General features: G+C 43.1%; 1 protein-coding gene across 5 annotated transcripts in view; it reads right to left on the reverse strand.

The window, feature by feature from the left end:
- LOC118684776 (SAM and SH3 domain-containing protein 1-like) overlaps window positions 1–22,202 on the reverse strand; it is a 535,928-nt gene that overhangs the window by 107,412 nt on the left and 406,314 nt on the right. Inside the window, exon 1 of one of the 5 annotated variants that reach the window (XM_054514250.1) lies at window positions 14,062–14,144. The exons of 3 other annotated variants lie outside the window; for them this stretch is intronic. In XM_054514250.1, coding sequence (XP_054370225.1) covers window positions 14,062–14,124 — 63 coding nt within the window. In that variant the 5' untranslated portion in view covers window positions 14,125–14,144. Of the gene's footprint in view, window positions 1–13,678; window positions 13,795–14,061; window positions 14,145–22,202 lie in introns of those variants that run through there. One more of the 5 variants, XM_036379886.2, reaches the window with a different exon arrangement.

The following is a 22,202-nucleotide window of genomic DNA, read 5'->3' on the forward strand; positions in this document are numbered from 1 at the left end:
CTTGTGCCACTTTGGATGCTGACTTCCAAGAGGAAGGTGCTCTCCTGCTAAGATTTCAGACAGGGCAAAAGGAAATGTCAAATATTTCCCTTCACTTCAAACTGTTTTTACAAAGAGTGAAAAAATACTGCTCAGCACACCAAGGCATGACAAGATTGCTCCTCTTTTTTGGGAGTAGGTATGGACACCAGCAATCCTGGTTGAGGTGCCCAGCAGCACAGGGCACTATGTGTCCCAGAGACGCAGCCCTTGATTCACTGCCGCAAGTGCAGAGTGCTGCCCAGCTGCCAGCCATGGAAAGCCAGAATGGTGATGTTTAAACTGCTTTCTCAAACTCTGATATTTTTCTGGTTTTTCCTACTAGAAATTCAGCAGCTTGCAGCCTAGAGGATACACCCAACACTTCTACATAAGCAGGGACTAACCTTGTCTTCACTCCTACCGCTTCCTGACAGGTCATCTTTTACCAGGAAAGGAAACAACTGTAATTGAGCATGGCAGCAATCCATGTAATCTTAGCAGCAGAAGAAATGATTTCCTGTAGCTCCTGTAAGCAAGCTGTGCCCAGGCTCCCCCTCACCAATCCCTCCCACCCATCCTGCCTGCCTGTGCTATCCCTGCAAACCCTCACTCCTGCAGGGAACACGTGCTCTGCGCTGGCACAGAATGGTAGCATTAATAAACCTGGTTAAGCAGACACCCCACATTCATACAAATCTGAAACCAGAAAGGCTGACTCTGCCCTAAAACAATTAAGTGAAGCCTCAGCTTTTGACTCCGAACAGAGCTATGGCACTGTTAGTACAGTCTCAACCACAGTAGGTAGCATACAGAGGAACTAAATATAATATTGCTCATGCAAAACTTCATGGTGCTGGGCTCAGGTTTTTTATTGCCTTAACTAAGCTTCCTCAAGTGTCTTTGGAGAGTGTTTTATTTAGGAACAGTAAAGCACAGTTACCAAGGGGTTTCAGTTCATTTAATTAAGTTGAATACAATTACACTCCAGTGGGTCTTAAAAAATGAAGAATCTATTTAAATATTATTTAGATGCGTGTCTTTTAAGTACCACAGATTGCACAGGGCTTCATGTTTATATCAATTAGGGATATCAACCTAGCAATAAGAACTGTTATCGCTTGCCATAATCCTATCGCTTGCTTATAATCCTTTCCACTCTGGGATTCTGTATTTTATTTACTCATTTCCCTTTATCTGTGTACAGTGAAGAAGGGCTTGTTGCGTTCCTGTGTGCTCACACTGCTTCATCATTGCCAAAGCACTTCCTAATTAGGCTAAATAGGCCTCTTACATAAATAGAAGAGGAATATTTCTGCCTATCAACAGAGCACATCCTGCAGAGTCTGGGCTTCAATAACTGTGTGGCTGCCATATCTCCCAGGTATTTCAAGCTCATATTTTTCTGAAGGGGGACATGACGATGTCATGTGCTTGTTTCAAGGAAGTGCTTAATCCTGTGGCTGCTGTCAGTCCAATGGTTCTGCCCACAGATAAGAGACATGAAGACATGGAATGAAGCTGCATCAGAGGAAGTTCAGATGGGACATAAGGAAAACGTTCTAGATTGTGGTCCATCACTGAAACAGGCTCTCCATGGAATTGGTCACAGCACAAAGCCCATGAGAGTTCAAGGAGCATCTGACAATGATTTTAGTCTTATGGTTCAGTTTTAGGTACCCTGTGAGAAGCAGGAAGTTGGACTAAATGATCCTTATGGGTCTCTTCCAACTCAGATAGTCTGTGATTTTATGCGGCTTTTATTGGAGACTGAATTAGTTACTCAAGTGTTGCACATCACAGATGCACCTCAAACTGAGGCACAAAACAATTTGAAAAGGCCCATATGGCTAAAGAGGTCATAAAAAGCAGAAGCTGGCAGAACCCCAGTGTTAACGAAGCTCACAAAAAATTGTGTCTCTACAAAACCTGGCAGTTGATTCTCACTGACACAAGGCCCTGAACCACAGGCTGAAAGAAGCCAATTGTAAAGACACTTGGACTTGGATGGCCAGTAAAGCCCTTGAGCAACTTCTTTATGCATAGTGACATGAACATCAAAAGGACAACATCCTGCTAACTGACCATTTGTCAGGACAGTTGTCATGCCAAAGAAAAACATCCCACCTAGTTGTAAAATTGGCAGTAACATGAAAAGAAAGTCTCAGATGGAAGGAGTTTGCTCACAGACTCTGCTTCTCAGATGAAAAAAGTGGCCAGCAGTCTCAGGGAACACCACCCCATAAGCCCAGCAAGAGTGGTAGGACAGCCCCTGTACCAGGCTGCATCTGAAGCAACACAAAACCAGCAGAGAGCTCTCTGAGCAAAATGTTGCTTCACTTTTCACAGTCTGCACCATTATCAATTTCAAAACAAAGAGTGTGTAGTAAATAAGCTCCTTAATTCACAGAGAACTAGGATTTGAAAGAAAACAAGGATTTTACTGTATGACTCTTTCAAATGGAAAGGAAAATCATGTGTTTTCAGATACGGCAATCTCCTCAAAGCTTGAGAGATGCAAGGGCTGGCTCAGAAGGAGTTACATGTGAACAGGAAAACAGGGCATCAGACTGTCTCTGGGAAAAGAGTAAATTGCACTCTCATGCCGAGATTGTTGCAGCCCTCTGCTACCAATTACCCATTCAAAGCATCTGCTGGCAATACCTTGATGGTTTGGTTTTACATGACTCACACACATCAATGGTTACCCACCTATAGCCTACATTTGTCTCTAAGCAAAAGCAAAACAAGGTGTGACCAACTAGACATGAAGGCTTACTTTGCACTGTGACTTCATGGTGCTGGCCTCAGGTTTTTTATTGCCTTAACTAAGCTTCCTCAAGTATTTTTGGAGAGTGTTTTATTTAGGAACAGTAAAGCACAGTTACCAAGGGGTAATGGTGCCTTAGATAAGTCTTTTCATTTCTAAACCAAGCTTAAATCTCCAGTATTTATTTCCCACGTGCTCCCTCACATCCACGCCACTCAGCCACCTCCTCTGGGTCTCCAGGAAGTCAGCCTGCACACAGACCTTCCCCAGCCAAGGTCCCAGTGTGTGCTCCAGCCATTTCCTGCCATGAAGACGGCAATTCTTCCTTTCACATGATCCTTCTAAATCCCTCTTCCTAGCAGTTGCAAGTCACCCTTCTCAGCTGGGACTCCTCCCACTTTTCTGGCCACAGAATACAACTCTGGATACTGACTCACTGCACCTCCATCCCCTGCCATCCTCTGTTTCCACTTTATATGAGAGGTACTTTCCTAAGACAGGCATCAGTCTGAGAAAAACCTCTGCCTTGCTTTTTTTAAATTTTTTGGTTTTGTAAACTGTTCAAAGCTCCCCCAGCAACAGAAAGGCAAAAGGGTCAGCAGCAGTTAACATACCTTTTAATCCCCCTTTCCTCTCTCTTTCTTGGCAGTTTATAAAATAATTAACTATCTGTAAGCATTCAGCAGTAGTTGTTAATAGGTCTGGCAGATGAAAAATGAAGATTTGTACAAATCTCTTGTATTCTATGTACGCTTGAGACAAGGTTAAAAACCCACAAGTAACTTGGCAAAGATTACTTGAAGAAAGTACTGTTCCATCAGAGAGAAAAAGCAACACTGAGAACATTCACCTCTTTTTTTTTCCTCCTACTTTTGGTATTTAGGAACTCAAACTCCACACTAAACAAACCCAGTGAGACTCGTCATGACTAGGATAACAAGGATATGCAGAGGGATCCCTTTCCCTTCTCATTTATGTGTGACCACACACCACATGTGGTATGAAGCTATTCTTTATCATCACCATCGTGCCAGTGATTTTGGTGAGGCCCTTGACTTTATGTTCCCTGTTAACTTCCTGAGTTTAGACAGCTATCATGCAAAGCTTAGGTTTTACAAAGTTTAGGTTTTAGAAAGTTTATCCATCTGCACATATATACTGACACCCTGACACAAAATCTAAACAATGCATTGCTGGCTTTGGGCTGAGCAGGAAACCGTACACCTCACTGCACTGAAACATCCCGGTGTGCCTTCACTTCAGCACATATCAGTACATGGCACCACAGTGGAGCAGGACTGCACAGGATTAGACTCCATTTTTTGTCTCATCGTAAACCACTCAAAATAAAGGTAAGTGTAACTAGAGAGGAAAACAGTTATTAAGGAGGGGCAGTCATTTTGCACTACCTACAACAGAGCGGTCTCCACTGATTAAACAAGAAACAAACCAGATCTTTCCCCCAAACCTCAGAAGAAAAATTTCCTCTCCCTACCAGGTTTTTTGGTTTTGAAGTACAATATCGTTACCAGTCCTCTGATAAAATGTTGCACTGGAAATTCTTTCTCCAGCCTCTGTAAAAAATATATCACCAAAAATACTCTGAAGCATCGTGTTTTTAAAGCGTAAACATACAATCATCTTGAAGATGGAAACTTGAAGACAGGAACCACAACTGACAACATGCCCACACCTCTTCCTGTTTTACAATGGTTATTTATGAGTTCTAAGGTGGGAAAGAAACTTAATAATGGAGTGGAAATCACGACCTCCAAGTGTTAGTGGATATTATCTATGAATACAAACACATTTATTTATAAAACAGGATTTTTCTTATTTTCATCCTCGGGGATTATAAACTGAAGTTTAAATGCAGAGGATTTATCATCAGCTTTCAGAGGTACTGCCCTAAAGTGGCCAACCACAAAGCTCCAAAACTCACAAGAATTAAATATTATTCTCTTTAACTGTAGGCTGCGTTAAGTCTATGCAGTGATATTGATAACAATATGAAGCATGTCTGACATGGATGGTAAAGGAGATGACTCCTAATTTAGCAACAGAAAATAAGTAGTTTTAATCTGCACTCCATCCCTAGGACTGCACTAGAAATTTCTGGTGTAAAAACCCCTTTTGCCTGAGTTGCACACGTCTGCTAGAAAACAGCAAGCACAGAATCAAAAGAGAAGGAAAATGTTTCAGAATTGTAACAGATATGGACAAATAGATAATAAACAGGCAGAACACAAACATCCAAACATCCCTGCAAGTGTCAAATGTGTAAAACCCACAGATTCTTCAGCATTTCTATCCTGACATATCATTTCTAAAGGTATATACTGTGACACATAAGATATTGCTCTGGCAAGCAGAATTCTTTAAAAGCCTAAAATGTCTTTTTTTTTTTCTGAACTGCAATGTAATGCTATGCAATCAGCTCCAGCATGTGTTTTCATCCCAGCTCCAGCTGTAGATGTGCACTTGCTGACAGAACTTTTAACAGCGCCACCATGGTGCAATGAGCTCTCCTGTTTCCTCCATGTGCTGGGGTTGCAGTCAAGTAAAGAGCAAGCTCTGCAGAGCAGGGTCAGCCTGGTGCTGGCATTGAAAGGGGCAGGAGGCTCAACCCATCTGAACTTATGAAAGAACAACAAAAGATGCATTTTCCTTTTTTCTTAAAACCCTACAGGCCACACACTGCTCCACTATAAATTAACTCATGCCTTAGGCTCCTGAAGTTTTTTTGTAAACAGTGCAGAAAGTAGACCCTTTATCTTTTGTTTTCATCGTATCTGTCAGCACTGCACAAAGCATCTTCAGTTGCAGGTGAGAGGGTTAGGAGAGTCTCACAACCAAGAGATTGCTCATGTACTCTCAATTTAATATTGTAACAAGCATGGTACTGTTTCCACTATCATCCATCAGCTCTCATCACACTTGCTGCAAAGCTTTCAAAGCATTGCTGTTATTATTATATTAAACAGTTACCTAATCTCCTTTACACACACTCAGACACACAAAGAATACAGTCCAGGTGGAGAACACTGTGAGATTAAGTATTAGTAGGCTGTAACCTACAAAGAGCAAAAAACATTGTATATCTATAAGTACAGGGACAATGAAACATAAAAGGATGTTTTCATATTCTAGATAACTGGATTACCATGCTTGTAACCCTCACAGTGTACGTTTACCCACACATGTGAAATGACATATCTTCATCTGGAGGCCTGATGATGCAAACTGATGTCAAGAGCATATCCCCGTGTCCATGCAGGGCCACAGGGAAGTCAAATCACCAAAGTCTAATGGGCTTGAAGGAGAGCAGATCTGCAACAGCACTCCAAGCAGATTGCACTCAGATTGTGACACAGATATTGGAAACCCGTTCTCCAATTTATTGTATGGCTTTCCATTAAAAAGCCTGAAAGTGTGATTTATAAATCATTGTTGTATTATACTCTTAAGCTTGTTCATCCAATTTTCCACCTACACCCTGCTTAAAACTGTTTTCCAGATAGGTTATACAATCCCCACTCTACAGCTCTTCATAGGAAACATGCCTCTAAAACTAGTATGTAGCTCAAAAATGCTTATACAGGTGTCATTGGAACATACACCATCAATTATTTTATTATACTAATCTTAGTTCAAATAAACCTGGTACATTTTGAGTCTGTGTTTCAAAATAAGGCAGTAGACAAGAAAGTTCTGCTATTACCATAAGCCAGGAAAAACGTTCCCCTTGCCTGAAGAAGATGAAAGCAGAGCCACCATGCCCACACCTGACCCACACCACAGCAACTGCACTGCGGGAGGAGAGGGCACAGGTAGCTCCTTTTATTTTTAAAATTTTACTTTATTTTTTCCTTGAATAATTTAATTTATTTTAAATTTTCAATCACATATTGAAAATCTGTGATTTTCAATAACAGAAATCTGTGTTGGGAACCCTTGTGCCCAAAATGTGTTGTAATTTTTCCCTGCCAATGAGTTGTCTCTTGATGTCAGACAGAAATAAAACCCCTTCGTATCTCTTTACTTAACCACACAACATGTCCAGATAGATTTTAATGGAGAACATGTTTTTATAGTAGAAACCTGATTTTTAGATTTGGACATATGAAACCCAGCTTCTTCCAATTGCCCATTTTCTCAATGAAAAATATGGAATCCAGATCCTTGCAAAGCCACCCCAGCATCCCTGCAGCCACAAGCACCTTCCTCCTCCTCCCACCACTAATAATGCCAGGTGGTTCATTAGTCATCAGCTGTATCAAGCAATCACCAAGAGGAAAACTGTTAGCAGCATCCAATGTTAAAACAGGTATTGTGACAAATCACTTTGCTGGGTGTAAATTCAAAGTAATTCCTATTCCTCCTGTGTTTTTGAACCTCCAAAAGTCCAAACACAACATGTACTCTATGGCCACTAATATTGTCACAACAGGCTGATTAAAAATGAAAGCATGGGCTGATGCATGAAGGAAAAGCTACAAGCACAGATTCCAAATGACAAGAGGGTGACCCAGGAAGGTGCATGAAGCAGGGCTGGGTGCTCCAGCACCGAGCACCCTCTCCTCCACAATGCCATCTCTGAAGGGAAAAAAATCCTGAAGGAGCATAGCCCAGGGCCAAAACTGTAACAGTTCAACCTAGGTCTGGAAGGAGACAATCTGACCCAAACTCCTTTGCTCTGGGCACTAACTGTTCCCTCTGTCCCTTGGCCGTGTGCCACATCCAGCAGTGACCCCGTGCTCCACTTCTGTGTCCCGATCCCTCCACTCTGCTCCTGTTTGCACAGCACTTTATACAATCAGCACTAATTTACACAGATTTCTACACAGCATCAGACTAAGTTAAACTAATTACCTACTTCTGTAAAATGTCATTTGCTCTAAGATACACTAAAAATAAGAGGTTTTCACCTAATTGCAGAAAATGGTAGCCAACATGTGTAGTGTAGTATATTGTATTTCATGTAATAAAAGTCCTTTAAGTGCTCATGTGCAACACCTTTTCTTTTTCCACATCAATTTTCACATTTTCTTTCCCCTTAGAGACTGTCATTCTTTTCATATCCACAAAAGAAGGCATCATTACAGGGAAATTCTAGCAACCTTGTATTCCACTGCTCTTAAAAAACAGAGAGAGCTTGGTTGACTGACTTTCAAAAGATGAAAAAAGTATGAAAAAAAAGAGTATTTCCAAGTTAGTATTCACAGCAAATCAGCAAGAGGAAGAATTTGCTTTCAAGAAAGAATGAAGAGGGCACCAGAACCAAAAGCTCTTATCACTCCTTATGGTGTAGGGTCTTATGGGGACTAAACTCTCTGATTGAGACATCTGTTTTATGTGCCCTGACATGCAAGAAAAAGCCTAGACCAAAGGTTATCTCTGTGAGCTGTCTTTCCTCATAAAGGGATTAGCATTGCTAGGCACAACATTTCCTGGAAAGGCAAAGGAGATGCAACAGGTTAAGTTTAAATTATAAAATTGAATCCAACACTCAAACTGACATTCAGTCACTCTCTCTTTTTACTTCTTTATTTGAAAGCAAAATGCCCTCCCTGGTTTTGTAAAATAGAAAAAAATAATATCTGCCAGTTTGAAAGTGGAGACCAGGCCTTCTGGGTTTATCCTTATTGTTGCAAGTGGCATATGCTTTAGAAAATGTGCTCCCAATAGAAGTCAGAACAAACATGTTTTGAATCAGAATGTCCCACAGCGCGTTTTGAGTTAACTACACAGTGCCACAGGCACTATACTGACATGTCATCAATACAAATCATAAAAAACAAATATATTGCATTTTCAAAAGCATATCTACCTGAAGCAGCTATTCATTTACCTGCACATTTCCACAGAGCTGTGCTGAGCATCCATGATCTCAGCTGGAGTGGCCTTTTGGTGCCAATCTGACACCAAAAAAACAGAGTCACCCAATGAGAAACTGAGAGAGCAGCAGTGTAGAGATTTCCATAAGAGGTTACAGTGATTTAATGAGGGTTTAAGGAAGAGCAATCCTGGAAGAAACCTTGGGCTGGTCTTAGCTGCCACAACTCCTCCTGGCAGTTCTACAACTGCTTTTATCAGTTGGGGATCTACTTCCCTGATCCTTCCAGATACTCAGACTCCCTGGCTAATATCAAATTCCTCTTCCCAAAGTATGTTAGCCAGTATCCAATTACATGTTATCACAGTAGCATTATCAGCTGGCCTCTCTTTCTCTTTTGGTTTTTTTTTCTTTATTACTTTGATAAGAAATTCAAATAGTCTCCTAAACATGGAGACCAAGATAGATTATATATGTAAATAGGAGGGCTCTTGGTAGCCAAGTGAGCTTTATTGCCCTCAAAACACTCTATTCTCTTCAACTAACAGCAGATGGTGGGAAAGGACTGGTTTTCTCCCAGCATAACTGCAAAATACTATTGAAAAAGAAATAATTTTATTTTGTTACAGCTGTTATAACTGATTCAACAGTTTGAAATAAGAAACTAGCTACTGCTTTGAAATAAAAAGCTGTAAAGACTTCTAATTCTGTGGCATCTCTTTCAAGTTCTGTTGGATCTTTTGCATCTTGGCCATTGAAGACAAAATCTCCTCACACAAATAAGACACCTTCTTCGGTGAAACTCCTATTACAATTGATCAGAGTTTTGTCAGTGATTTCATTAATGTCAGGATTTGACCCAGATATATCTCCTATGTATATATAAAGGAGGAACAAGGAACTAGGCATAAATAAGAGGGGCACTGGAATGACTTCCCTGCACGAAGGTCAATAGCCCATGTCTTGAAAGCACATCTTTAAAAGAATGAAGTTCCTGATTTTAATTTCATATTAAAATTTGTTCTCAGATCTCATAACATACAAACTTTTAGAGCCTTACATAGCAAACAAAGAGTTTGCTATCACCACATCAATATACGATTCTATGCCAAAAATATCCCTTTTTATAGCATTGAGCTTTAGCGACACAGAGAATTGCTTTACTACTACTCACAATCCACCTCTCTAAGACCTTAATACACTTCCAACATCCACTGTTGCTCTGAAACACTGAAAATTGTAATTATCCAGTACATTCCAGCATGTGCTTGCTACAGACTAAGTGAAAGCTTTTGGGCATAATTTTGTTATCAAGCAAGCTCCATTAACAGCACAAATAGCTTGAGATGCTTATACCACAGCTGCACCTATGGAATATTGCATTAGAAAAGTCCAAAAGGGAAAAGTCACGTTTACTTCAGCAAGACCTAGTACAGCTGCAAGCACACACCCAGTATTTATCAAGTATAAGGCTATTAAGTAACTTCAAAGTCCACAAAATATGCTCCTTACAAGCAGCACTTGACAACTATTTGCTTCCCCTCCAGACCTGGGATCTGCCATCACAGGTTCCTCCTAATGAGGTCCTATTTTAAGGAATGCAACTAAAAATACGAAACCAATGAAATATATTTATCCATATAAATACGGAGAGGGGCTCAATTTGTATTTCAAGTAACTCCATACTGAATACCAGCTGTGCTGACATTGGCCTCTCCTCCTAATTCAGCGCCTGGAGCAGACACCATCACACTCCACAAGGCTTCCAGCAGGGCCAGTGGGAGGAAGGCAACACCTTCCCCTCCTCCTCCCCACTGCTCTAAATTCTCAGTATGGGGAGGGAAGAATCAAACATTTTATCACTTCTATGAAAAACATCTTTTTTACCATAAGGACAGCAAATTGCTGGAACAGGCTGCACAGAGAGATTGTGCAGTTTCTGTCCCTAGAGGTTTTCAAGACACAACTGAGTAAAGCCTCAGACAACCTGACCTGATCTCAGATCTCTCCATGTTTGAGCTTGAGGATAGGCTAGATGCTGCCTGGGGTTCTTTCCACCCTGCATCATCCTACAATCATGGCTTAAGAATGCGTTTTTCTCTTTAATTCCATCAGCAAACATTTGATGATCACCTTCTTTCTTAATTTCATTCTAGTTTTCTCCTTCCAAGATCACAGAATCATAGAATGGTATCTGTTGGAAGTGACCTTAAGGATCATCTAGTTCCAACACCCCTGCCATGGGCAGGGACACCTTTCACTAGACCAATTTGCTCAGAGCTCCCCATCCAAGCTGGCCTTAAACACTTAGGGAATGGGGCACCCACAACTTCGGGCAATTTGTGCCAGTGTCTAAGCACCCTCACAGTAAAGAGTTTCTTCCTAATATCAAATCTAAATCTACCCTCTACTAGCTTCTCCCCCATGTCCTGTCACTACATGCCCTTGGTACGAAGTCTTTGTGTTTGTTGTAGGCTTCCTGCAGGTACAGGAAGTCTGCATCTAGGTCACCCTGAACCCTTCTGCAGGCAGAACAATTCCAATCTCTTGGCATTTTCTTCACAGGAGAGATGTCCCATCTCTCTGATCATCTCAGCAGCCCTCCTCTGGACTTGCTCTGACAGGTCCATGTCCTTTCCTGTATTGGGGACCCCAGACTTGGATGGAGCACTGCAGGTGGGAGTCTTACAAGAGCAATCTTGGCTCTTCTCTCCTGGCTCTCTCCCTCTGATAGTGCATTCCTTTGGTAGATTCCAGGCTGTTGCAGGACCAACCTGGCCAGCATATCACTGCACCAACTTTTTCCTTTACAGAGCCATCCCCAGTGAATCACTCTGGTGTCTACATCTGTGCTCCCCAGACAGTTTGAATCATGAACTGCTACAGATCCCAGGAAATTAAGACCCATGCTCTCACATAATTGACAATGAAAAAGAAGTAAGCCAGCTCCACAGGCCACTGACGGGGCATCATGGACTACAACCAAGCAGCTACTGACTCCCATTTGAAGCCACAACTCCAGTTCACTGCTTGCCTTTTGCAGCACTGGTTTGAAAGAGGCGCCACAAAGATGAGCAGTGGAAATGGCACTGGAGCTACCTCTTCCTTGCCTTCAAATAAGGACAGAGCACTAAATAAATTTATACTCAGTTCATTTTAGGACCTTCTTTTGCAGCCCGAAAGACTAGAAACTCTTTAAAAGTCTACATCTGAAAAAAAACTGACAGCATGCAGTGAGAACTTGTCTTCCCCCTTACAGGAGACCCAACACGAGGTATCTTTTCATATTTGTAATTGTGTTGCAACACAAAACACTGAAGTAAGAAATGCTAATAAGGCTGGGTGATCAGGCAACTGATATAAACCAGCAACTTCATAATCACAAGATGATTCCTTTCTGTAAAGCTGACCAACTGTAAGACAAATTATTTTAGCATAGTTTTATCAGAAGACAAATAATAATTAAATAGCTCTCTTTTCCCAGGAAGGAAACTAGTTCATATTGCCAAAAGAAACCTATTTAAATTATTAGTTGTGTGACAATCAGATCTTTTTCTGCACTGAGCTTCAGCATGCTAGACTGCTGGTCTGGCCTCCTCAAAAACTCCTTCCCAGGCATCCAATAGCACTTTGCTCTTACTAAATGCAGTACTGAAACCTGCCAGAAAAAGACAGAAAGAGACTGTTCATAAAGTACCAACTGTGTGCTCCTTACAAACTGGCAGAACTGACTCCACTTGCATTCTAAGATTTAAATCATTAACAGTGAAAAAGTGTACGCAGTTGGGGTGCTATTAAACTGAACATCAAGTCAATGGAGAACTTCTATGAAGAAGAGGAATAAGACAGGTTTTTGAACCTGACTTTGAATATTAACAATAAAGTCCATGCTGTAAAAAAATGCAGCATAAAACGGTAATTAAATTCTCTGTTCAATTCTATAACATTTCTTCTGAATTGCATCCTATGGGTTTACCATTCATTACGTTCCATGGCAGTTTTCCAAAAAGTATTTCTCATAATATTCTTGAATGTCTGCTGCTTAAATGTTAACAACAAAAACTAACACGCATCAAGCCTATTCATTTGCTTTTAAAATGAATAAACAGGCACTCCACTGTTGATTACCACATTCCTGTATCGCTGGAAGGCTGCCAGCTCCAGTACGTATATAACGTTAGTATTTGTTTTTTTGCTGAGTGGCAGTCCTCTGCGGTAATTACCATCTTGCAACTAAAGTAAATATTATTCTCTCGCTGCAAGTAGAAATAAAGGATTGACTCTTCCTGTATTTTTACTGTTTGCCATCCAGTCCGTCCTGTCGGTACGCTACGTGCCCATTAAACGTAATTCCTTGAGCCCTCGTTACTGGGGCCATCTCTTTTGTCTGTAACTAGTGAATTACGAGGATTAGTCGCTCCTCAGAAGATCACCGGCGCAGAAACTCCACGGGCCGTAACCGAGCAACTCGTCTCGAAAAAGCTGCCGGCAGTGAGAGCTCCAAAGCGCCGGGGAGTGCCGGGGGGCGCTGGGAGCGCTGCGGGCCGGCCGGCCGTGCCCGGGGACCCTGGGGCAGCGCCCCCCCCGCGGGGGCTTCACCCCGAAACGCGGGCGAGGGATGCAAAGGCTGCAGCGACACCGCCTCCAGCCCCAACTGCCCCGTATCGGCGGCACGCCGGGCCAGCGGGGGACAATGCGCCCATTGATCCGGCTGAACCAGCGCTCCCCGCCAGCGGGCAGCCCCTGCGCGGACCCGCTCCTTGGCGCGGCCCTTCCGCCCCTTCCACCGCGACAGCCCAAAGAGCTCCTCCAGAACAGCGATGTAGGCGGTCACCGACACAACCCGTGTTTTTGCCCGTGAAGTTAGTTTTTTCTGGGACATACGCGCCCGCACAGGGCGGGCACGCTCCAACTCGGGCAAACTCCGCAGCAGGTGCCGGGAAGACCCGGCGAACGCTCCGCAGCATCTCCATCCCCCCACCCCAAGCCCTCGTCCCGCGGTAGGCTGCCCCCACGGCCGCCCCGGTCCCAGACGCCGTCCTCACCACACTCACCAGGATGCCCATCACGTCCGCCCACAGCTGGGCGAACACCTCCGACGTGCCGCTGTCCGCCGGGGCGGCGGGGCCGTCCGCCCGCTCCCCCTCCATGCCCCGGCCCGGCCGTCGGATCAACGCCGGCTCCCCGCCGCCGCCGCGGCCGGCCCGCCCCGCCCCGCCATCGTCCCCCGCCCCGCTCCGCTCCGGCCCGCCCCGGGACACCGCGGGACGGCCCCGCCGCCGCCGCCCCTCAACTTTCGACCCAGCGACAGAGCGGCCGGCGGTGCCGCTGCGGCCCAAACCCCTCCTTCGCCGCCCGCCCGGGGGCTCGCCCGGCGCATGTGGCCGCCCCAGGGCGGCAACAAAGGGCCCAGCGCCGCCCCGGCGGCTGCACGCACCCCAAAAGTCAAGAGCGGTGTCGGGACACGCGTGGTCGCCGGCGTAGCTCCTGTTGTTGCCATCCTCGTTACCCCCGTGCCGGTGCCTCGCCTGACCGCCAAGTCAGAAGCGCTTTCTTAACACCGGGGAAAGACTCTCTGGGACGAGGTGTCAGCCACACGCGTTACACTGCGGCAGGGCAAGGGGCACCCTGTTAGTTCAGGTTTAGAGTTTGGGTACCGGGACCGCGTCATTCTCCTGAGGAGCGGTGGTCTGTCACCTATCGCCCTTGGGGCGGGACTGTGAGAATGCTGCCTCCCCCTACGCCTGTGCCTCATGCTCCCTGGTACCACCCCCAATCCCCATTATAGTCAAATTAAATAATTACTAGCTACTGACAGCAGCAGCGATGCTCCTGCATGCTACTTGGGAAACTGCTGAGTGCCCCCCACACACACTTCTCGTGGAAGGCACGTTAAATAACAGTGGCCAAACCCCACTGCTGGAAGGAGCGGCAGAGGTCAGCAGAATGACCTGAAGGCCTATCCACCACCTCACACCTCACTCCCAGCTTCTGCTGGGACCAGCAGCAAGGAAATCTTTTAGTGCTCATTCCTAAGCTTTGAAATATTTAGATGCTTTTTGAAAAGTTCCTGTTTCAAGCTGCTATTTATTGGAAGCACCTGTCTGCCCAGGGTGGCAGGGAAAGCGATGCATTTAATGGATACGCAGCTGTCACATGCTGGCCAAGCATTTTGAGAGCTCACAAAGCTGAGCAGCCAGTGAATCCTCCGATATCCCTCCTGCCCTGCTTACTGCCAGGCTGTATGTTACATGCCCTGCACCACCTAAACACAACTCAGAGCCTGCCCTAGAACCTGTGCTCCCCTCCAGGCTCTCTGTTCAGCCCTGGGGTCCCCTGGCACCAGGCTCCCCTCAGCTCACTCACCAGCTCTACAGCTGACAAGGCTCCCAGCACAGCACTGGTGGCCTGGGGAGGGCTGGAGCAACAAATGATACCATTTGCTGTCAGGGCTAAAAATAGTATCTGGAGAATGAATAAAGGAAAGTGTGGTTATTGCACTCATCTTCTCTCAATGTTCTCAACAATGCTCTTTTTCTGTCCTCAAAGCTAAGATTTAGTTTGCAGGCTAGCACTAGAGAGAAAAGCTGGCCAAAACACTTCCTTTCTCATCAACTGCCACACAAAGAAAGGGACAAGACTTTTCTAAGCACTTTGTTACTGCAGCTTTTGCTGGAGTGGTTAGCAGCACCAATTGAACCTCCAAGAGAAAAGGAGGTGGGGAGCAGAGGCAGAAAAACAAAGAAAATTATGCTGAGGGAAAGTGGTAAAGAAACCACTGATGACTGACCCTCCTTTAGGATGCACATGTAGGATACACCCTGTGTAATGCATCTTATTGACTAGTAATGAGAAATAATGAAAGACCCAAACCAGGTATAAAATCTCTTCTAATTGACCTTGAAATTGTACACAACTATAAGCCTATGAAGTACGAGACTAAAGGCGTGTCAGTGAAGTCTATTGGTACTCTGAGATGGCTTGCATAACTCAAAACTGGTTTAATTACTCAGGGGTAATTTACTGACTGACCCTCTGAAATTCATGTTGAACCACTTACAGTAATAATGTCAATCCACTTTTAAATATCTGAACAAGGCTCACTTGATCTCATCATACACACTATCTTCTGTACTTTGTCTTTTTTATAGATGGAGGCATATTAAGGAAAACAAACAAACCAACAACTCTGCAGCACACAGCCTGACTCCCCTCACTGTTGTGTCTTGGGCAGCCACAGATGAAGATCAAATAGGTGCCAGGGGCAGTACTCCCACTTGCCTGGCCCCTCCCTGCCGACCGAGGTCATTGCTTCTGTGCAACGATGACTACATCACTTACAGAAGCAGGCCCTGAATAGCCACACTTTTCAGCCTTGCAGTACAGGTAACAGAAACTAGATTGTGAATTGTGGTGGTCCCAGAGTTGCTTCCCGAGCCATTATGTCACCCGCTCTGTGGTGGCAGCAGCTTTCATCAGAGGAGCATGATGCATGGCTGTGGCAGTCTTCCCCTCAGCCTTTGAGACACAGAGCCTTTGATTTCAAGAAAGTGAGATAAGGAAAGAGAGATCTTGCAAAATCACATGACTCCAGGCACAGTTGCTTTAAAAGCAAATGGACATGAGAGAATCAAAACAAATCCAAGGCAGTTTACAATAGCTACCACCTTCTATGGTCTTGCATAGTATTTATGCATTTTCAGACATTTACAACATGCCATTTTCACAAGACATTAAATGAATATGACATGCTAAAATTATTCCCTGCTCTTCTCTCGAGTAGAATCACTCCTCCTTCTAGATAGGACAGGGTTCCTCTATTTTAATGAGGCCAATGTCCTGCAAAACTAAATCCCAGGAGTATTTTACAAAATTCAGCTGCGACAAGAGTATAGGAGTTTTAGAAAAAGCAGGAAATCAGATCTTAAAAGGGTTTTGAAGCCCAGCTATGAGTGCAGTATTTTGTGTTACAACTGCTACTAGAAAATAACAAATTATTGGAAATTTGGCATGTTAGAATACAGTTTTTGTTTGCAGTTTTTATCTGTAGTTGCCTAGATGATAACGCCAGCATCTACAAAAGACTACTCTCTAAAAGCATCTTGTGCTGGACCTCTCTACAGCTATTGGAAAAAATAAATCTTATAAATTTTCTGAGATGTTTATGACATTTCACAAGAGCTCTGACCAGGTGTGTTTCAGAAATCTTGAAAAAATTGTCACTGTGCACCTTCAGGGCAGCACTGGGCAGTAATCCTGATACGATTCCCCAGTGTGTTGCAGTCACAAAGTGGCTATGAAGCTCCCTGTGGCTGTTCTGCAAATCTCTGAAGAGGAGATGGAAACAATTGACACATATGTGGTCAATCTAGTCCTGCCAAGTTATGGCAGATGCACTGTGGATATGAGCCTGTCTTCCTATCACTCCATCAGCTACATGTGGGTGCAAAGTTAATATGAGTTCCCCACATGTACAAACCAGGCAGGATTAACCAATTTGGAGAGCACTGCTCTGTATTCAAGAGAGATGAACTTTGTTCTAGAGCAATACTCCTAGCTCCAGGTTAAGTGGCCATAGAGAAGCTCATCTTTCTCCTTTCTTTACTGAGTGTTTAGGGAGATGGCCTTCACTAGGACAAATTTGTTCTCTCTCAAAAGCACAAACCTCAAAGTCATTAAGGCAATAGATGACAAACTTTCTGTTCCAAAGCAGTGTGTGCCATCTCACGCCAATGTCACATAAATGTTTCAACAAAGCATTTAATAGGGAAAAATTGAAATATGCATCAAAATAAACTGGAAAAGCCAACATGCACTATCATAACCAGACTATCACAACTGTTGTCACCTGCATTAAAGGCATTTAACCCAGGAAATCAACAACCTTGAGCACTTTTAAATCAATCAATTTTAAACTATATGCAAGATTGCCTTGGAAAGGGGATCATGCTCCACAGAGTAAATGGACACTAAATTTCATGAGTTCCTGATAAATGACCTGAGGGAAATGGCTTCCTGCTCAGAGACCTGGCAATTAACTCTGCGTGCATGAACAAAACACATGAGGTTTCTCAACATCACTAACAACACCCTGCCCAGTAGATCAAGTCCAAATAGGAACATCAAAGCCTCAGAGAAATAAATAAGCAAGTCATTGTATGCAGAGAGGCTGCAGGGAAAGGGAGAAATAAAAATTCCAGCTAGCTCCTGCAGGTGACCTGCCAAAGCCCTAAAACTCTTAACACAAGCACATGACAATGGAACACCTATTACCAGTGATTGCATCTCTTTTCAGCTCTCTCACTCTTCCTGCTCAGTGGAGGTCATCAAATTGAAACACGCAAAGTTTCACATCAGAGTCTGACTGGAAATGCAGCTCTTAATGGTTGTAGGCTTCATCCCATCAACTTATCAAGATCCATCTTAAAACAATTTTATCTCATTGTCCTTGCTACATTTTTTTCTAAGTCCTTCTAAAATATAATTTCTTTTACTTCTCCCCTTAAGTTCTTCCTCAAGAACTGTTTAAGTCATATTACTATTTCTGGTAGCATAGTCCTTTGGAGTAAGGATCACCTGTATCAGCCAAAGGGGCCAGCAGCTGCTCTCCAACAGAAAGCAGACATGTCAGCAGCTGCTTCAAAAACTGCTCTCTGCTGTGGGACAGAATGAGGACCCACACACCTGACCCATCAGTTGATCTGACAAACAGGCTATCACTGTCCCAGACCCTCCTAGAATGACATGCATAAACTGTGAGAGAGTACAAGATCCATCCATGATCCATGCATATATATTCCAAAAGGGTCACGTTTCAGCACCTGCCAGTTAGACAACTAGAGAAAATAAAATGTTCCTGATTTTAGAAGTGATACAGACATACTTATCCAGTGGCTTTAAAACCGATGGTATTTAGATCACATACTATATGCTGTATGGTCAGAAATCATTATTTATTCTTTTAGAGGTTTAGCTGTCAGCTCCCAGTCTTACTGCCAGCCTCATGACCAGAGTAGCACATCTCAGTGAGAGTGGAACACTAATATGCCCAACAGAAACCAGATGGAGTTAAATCTGTTTAATTATATCAGTAGAAAACAGTTAGGAACAACAAATTGCTTTATTCTGACAGAAGTCTGAACTCTGCACACTGATCTATCATTCCCCAAATCTATCACACACCAAATCTATCATTCCTCTAGATATCAGTATTCTACTAGATTAAAAAATTAGAAGGTGGAGAGACATATACCCAGTGGAATTATTCCTATAGTCTTAATATTTTGGGCTAGCACCACACTCAGTAGACACAGAAGTACTGTGAAGCTTGTCAGGCTTCATTTAAAATACAGTAGCTGTGACTTTACATGACAAATCATATAAGGAAAAGAAATCTAAACACAGCAAGCATCACAGCCCTCCTGGAAGGATATCTTTTGACTCATAAGGAGAAAGGAAAGGTTGACTTCCTTCCCTTCCTGCTCCATGGAGGCCTCTCGTATCCTACCCAGTTCCCCTGCTAGTCATGGAGCACAGCATCACATTTCTTGACTGCAAGGTGGTAGCACTAGCTCAGCCAGTGGAGGGGCTCTGGGAGCTGGAGCATCACTGGTGAGGAGCACATATCCCAAGGGAAGCCACAGCCACAATCCTGCTTAGGTGCACATCAAGCCACTCCAGAAGTGCCTGCAGATCAGGACTCCCAATGCTTTCCCACAATGCCAGGCACTGTCTGGAGATTTTCCAGAAATTACTAAGACTCTTGTTCTTTGTGTTACTTCTGCCTTCTCCATCTAAACTCAGCATCCCCTCTTCTCCACCTGCACAGCAAAACCAGTCTTGATGTGTTGTTTTTTTTCTTGTCAGCATTGAAATAGTTAGCATTCACTTTTTCCTTAGCTTTCTGCAGCACTTTTTACAAAATGTTTTCTAAACCTTAATTATTTTTTCAAAAAGGAGTTCAGCATCTTTTGAGGTACCTAGGGGTAGTCTCTGCACTATCATTCACAGGAGGTTGCTCTACAGATTGCATTGTTTTCCTAAGTGGCTGCTGGAAGGGATGGATACAAATCTTTTTTTAAGAGACTTACAAAGGCCATAGAGACAGAAGTATTTAGCTCAGTGTCCTTTGGCTGCTCTTCTCCCAGATAATTTTAGAACTGGGGAAGTAAAAAAGGTGAAAAGCTAGCCTCAAAACTGGGAGTAGAACATCAGCCTGTCCTTTTTCCAAGTGTGGTGTCCTTTGATTCCTTTGTGAAACTCCTAGTAAATTACTAATGAAAAGGAGTCTGATGATCTCACCCTAAAGCACATCATAAAAGTAGCATAAGGTACAACTGAGTAGTATTTGGTAACTGTGTATTTCAGAGATGCTCAGTGCTGATGTAAGTATCACTCCAAGTTAGCTGTAAGATAAGAGCATCAACAGAGATGACCAATCTCACAGAGTGACACCTATATTACTGCTCATTACTACTTTGTAACCAGCACAAATGATTAAGATAAAAATGTATGCACCTCAGAGATGATTCTTATTGCATCTATCTTTGAAAGGGAAACGAACATTTTTAAAAGTAATACTTCCTGGAAAAAGAAACCCAAGAGCTTTCAATAATTTCAGTTTCATTAATTGTATCTTTGCAAAAGCAAGCAAGCATGAAATGCAAATTCAGATCTTTAAATAAAAACGTTATCTGCCTATTATAGAGAGAAAAATTTACAGAGTTGCCCTTAACAAAGTATTATTACAACAAAGTATGTGTGATCCAAACATGTTAACTATAAACAGTTGGAAGAAAACAAAAGAGGAAGAATTGCTTAGCTTCTCATTCAGAAGAGATCACATCCATCCAAAAGCCATCTCCTCCGCACTTCACCTAACACCAATTCCTCAATTTACCAATTAAATAGTGCCATAAAACATAGCAGAATAAAAATTGTTCCTCAAATGATTCTCTGAAAGTTAATACTCTCCCCCTCCTCTCACCTCCATCTGAACCAGCAGAAAACAGACCCTACCAAAGCCTGACTTTCAGTCCCACAAGGATTCAGAACTGAGCTTAGGCTTTACACTTTTAAAGCCTGTGTTGTAAGTCACATAAATATATTAGCAGCGAAGGAGTAGGTGGGCCTAGTTAATGCAGAAGCTGACCAAAGAAACCTGCCTCCCTGATGCTCTCAGCTAGGCACAGGTGACCAGATGTGATCATCTGATGTTTGCTTGCATATCATGCCAGCCTGAGGTCAATTATCCCTACTGCAGCCACTGGATAACAATGTACTGGCTTCAACCTCTTTCAGATTCATTTCTGTTGGGGTAATTCCTGCTCCATCCCCAGGGCTTCTCCTCTTGCTTCCATCCCGAGACACAGCTCTCATCAGCTCCCTTCCCTCACTTTCCAAACAGCTGCCCTATCTTTCCTTTTAAATGCTTTCTGCCCATTCTCCAAAGCATCACATCTGACTGAAACAGGGGTCTCCTCCCCACGTCAGAGCTGCACCCCTGACTGACCTTTGTGCCATGCAGCAAGCCCATATATCCACATAAAGAAAGAGTTTATGGAAAAAGAAATGGCAGTTAACCAGCAAGCAGAAAAGCAGTTGTGTTGCAATTTCTGGTGTAATGATTAGTATTCAAAAATCACAGATGCCAGGGACCTGAATATTATACTTGCATTTAAATATAATGAAATTTTAAAAGTAAAACTTTTGGAGTGCTTCAGCTTCAATTGTCTAAATCATTAGGGTGCACTTAGGTCTTCATCCTGTTATTGGAAAATAAACCCCAGAATTTACATTTCCATTATTTAAAAAACAGCAGCAAATTGAAATTTTTACATCACTGGCTGCAAGTGCTAGGATTTTAAATAAATCATCAAGCCAGTGATGAAATCTGGAGCATTCACAAGACTGACAATGTAGTCAAGATGATAAGTATTCATTTCAGCTGTGGCTGTAAACACAGGCATGAGCTTGATTCACAGATCCTGTGCTCCTCTAGAGAAGCCTTATTCTTCACTGCCCAGCAAGCTGTACCATCAATCACTCTGGACTCTCTCAAATCAGAGTTTGAAATTGCCATGGAAAAATATAATAAAACCTACTTTGCACTCTCTAATGAGAGTTATGAAAGAAATGGAGAATCATATCCAATCTGCAGATTACATTTTTCCTATATTGTTAATAGCATGTTTCACTTCATAAAACTTCATTCAGTCCTAGAGGAAAGAGAGAAACAGCTCTATACAAGAAGGCCCACACTGCACTTCTTGTCCATAAATTCACTGAAGGGGCACGAGACACTTATTACTTCTGCAACACAGCAAGGAGGGGGAGTAATTCCAAGGAGCAGCTGCTTCCAGTTAGAGTAGCTCAGCTGGAAAGGAGAGGTGCTTGTCAAAGTAATTAAAATGAGAAGAAGCCATCTATCTGAGACTTCAGCTTTTAAGCACTGGCCAACCCCCTTCCAAAATGTAATTATATAAAAAAAAAAAACCGACAAGTGAAAACAGGCTTAAGCATTGCTGAAAACATACCTCCAAGCTATTCTCTCAATAAATATTTTGGGAAGTTCACGAA

The sequence above is a fragment of the Molothrus ater genome, chromosome 3, assembly GCF_012460135.2.
Source record: "Molothrus ater isolate BHLD 08-10-18 breed brown headed cowbird chromosome 3, BPBGC_Mater_1.1, whole genome shotgun sequence".
Taxonomy (NCBI): Eukaryota; Metazoa; Chordata; class Aves; order Passeriformes; family Icteridae; genus Molothrus; species Molothrus ater.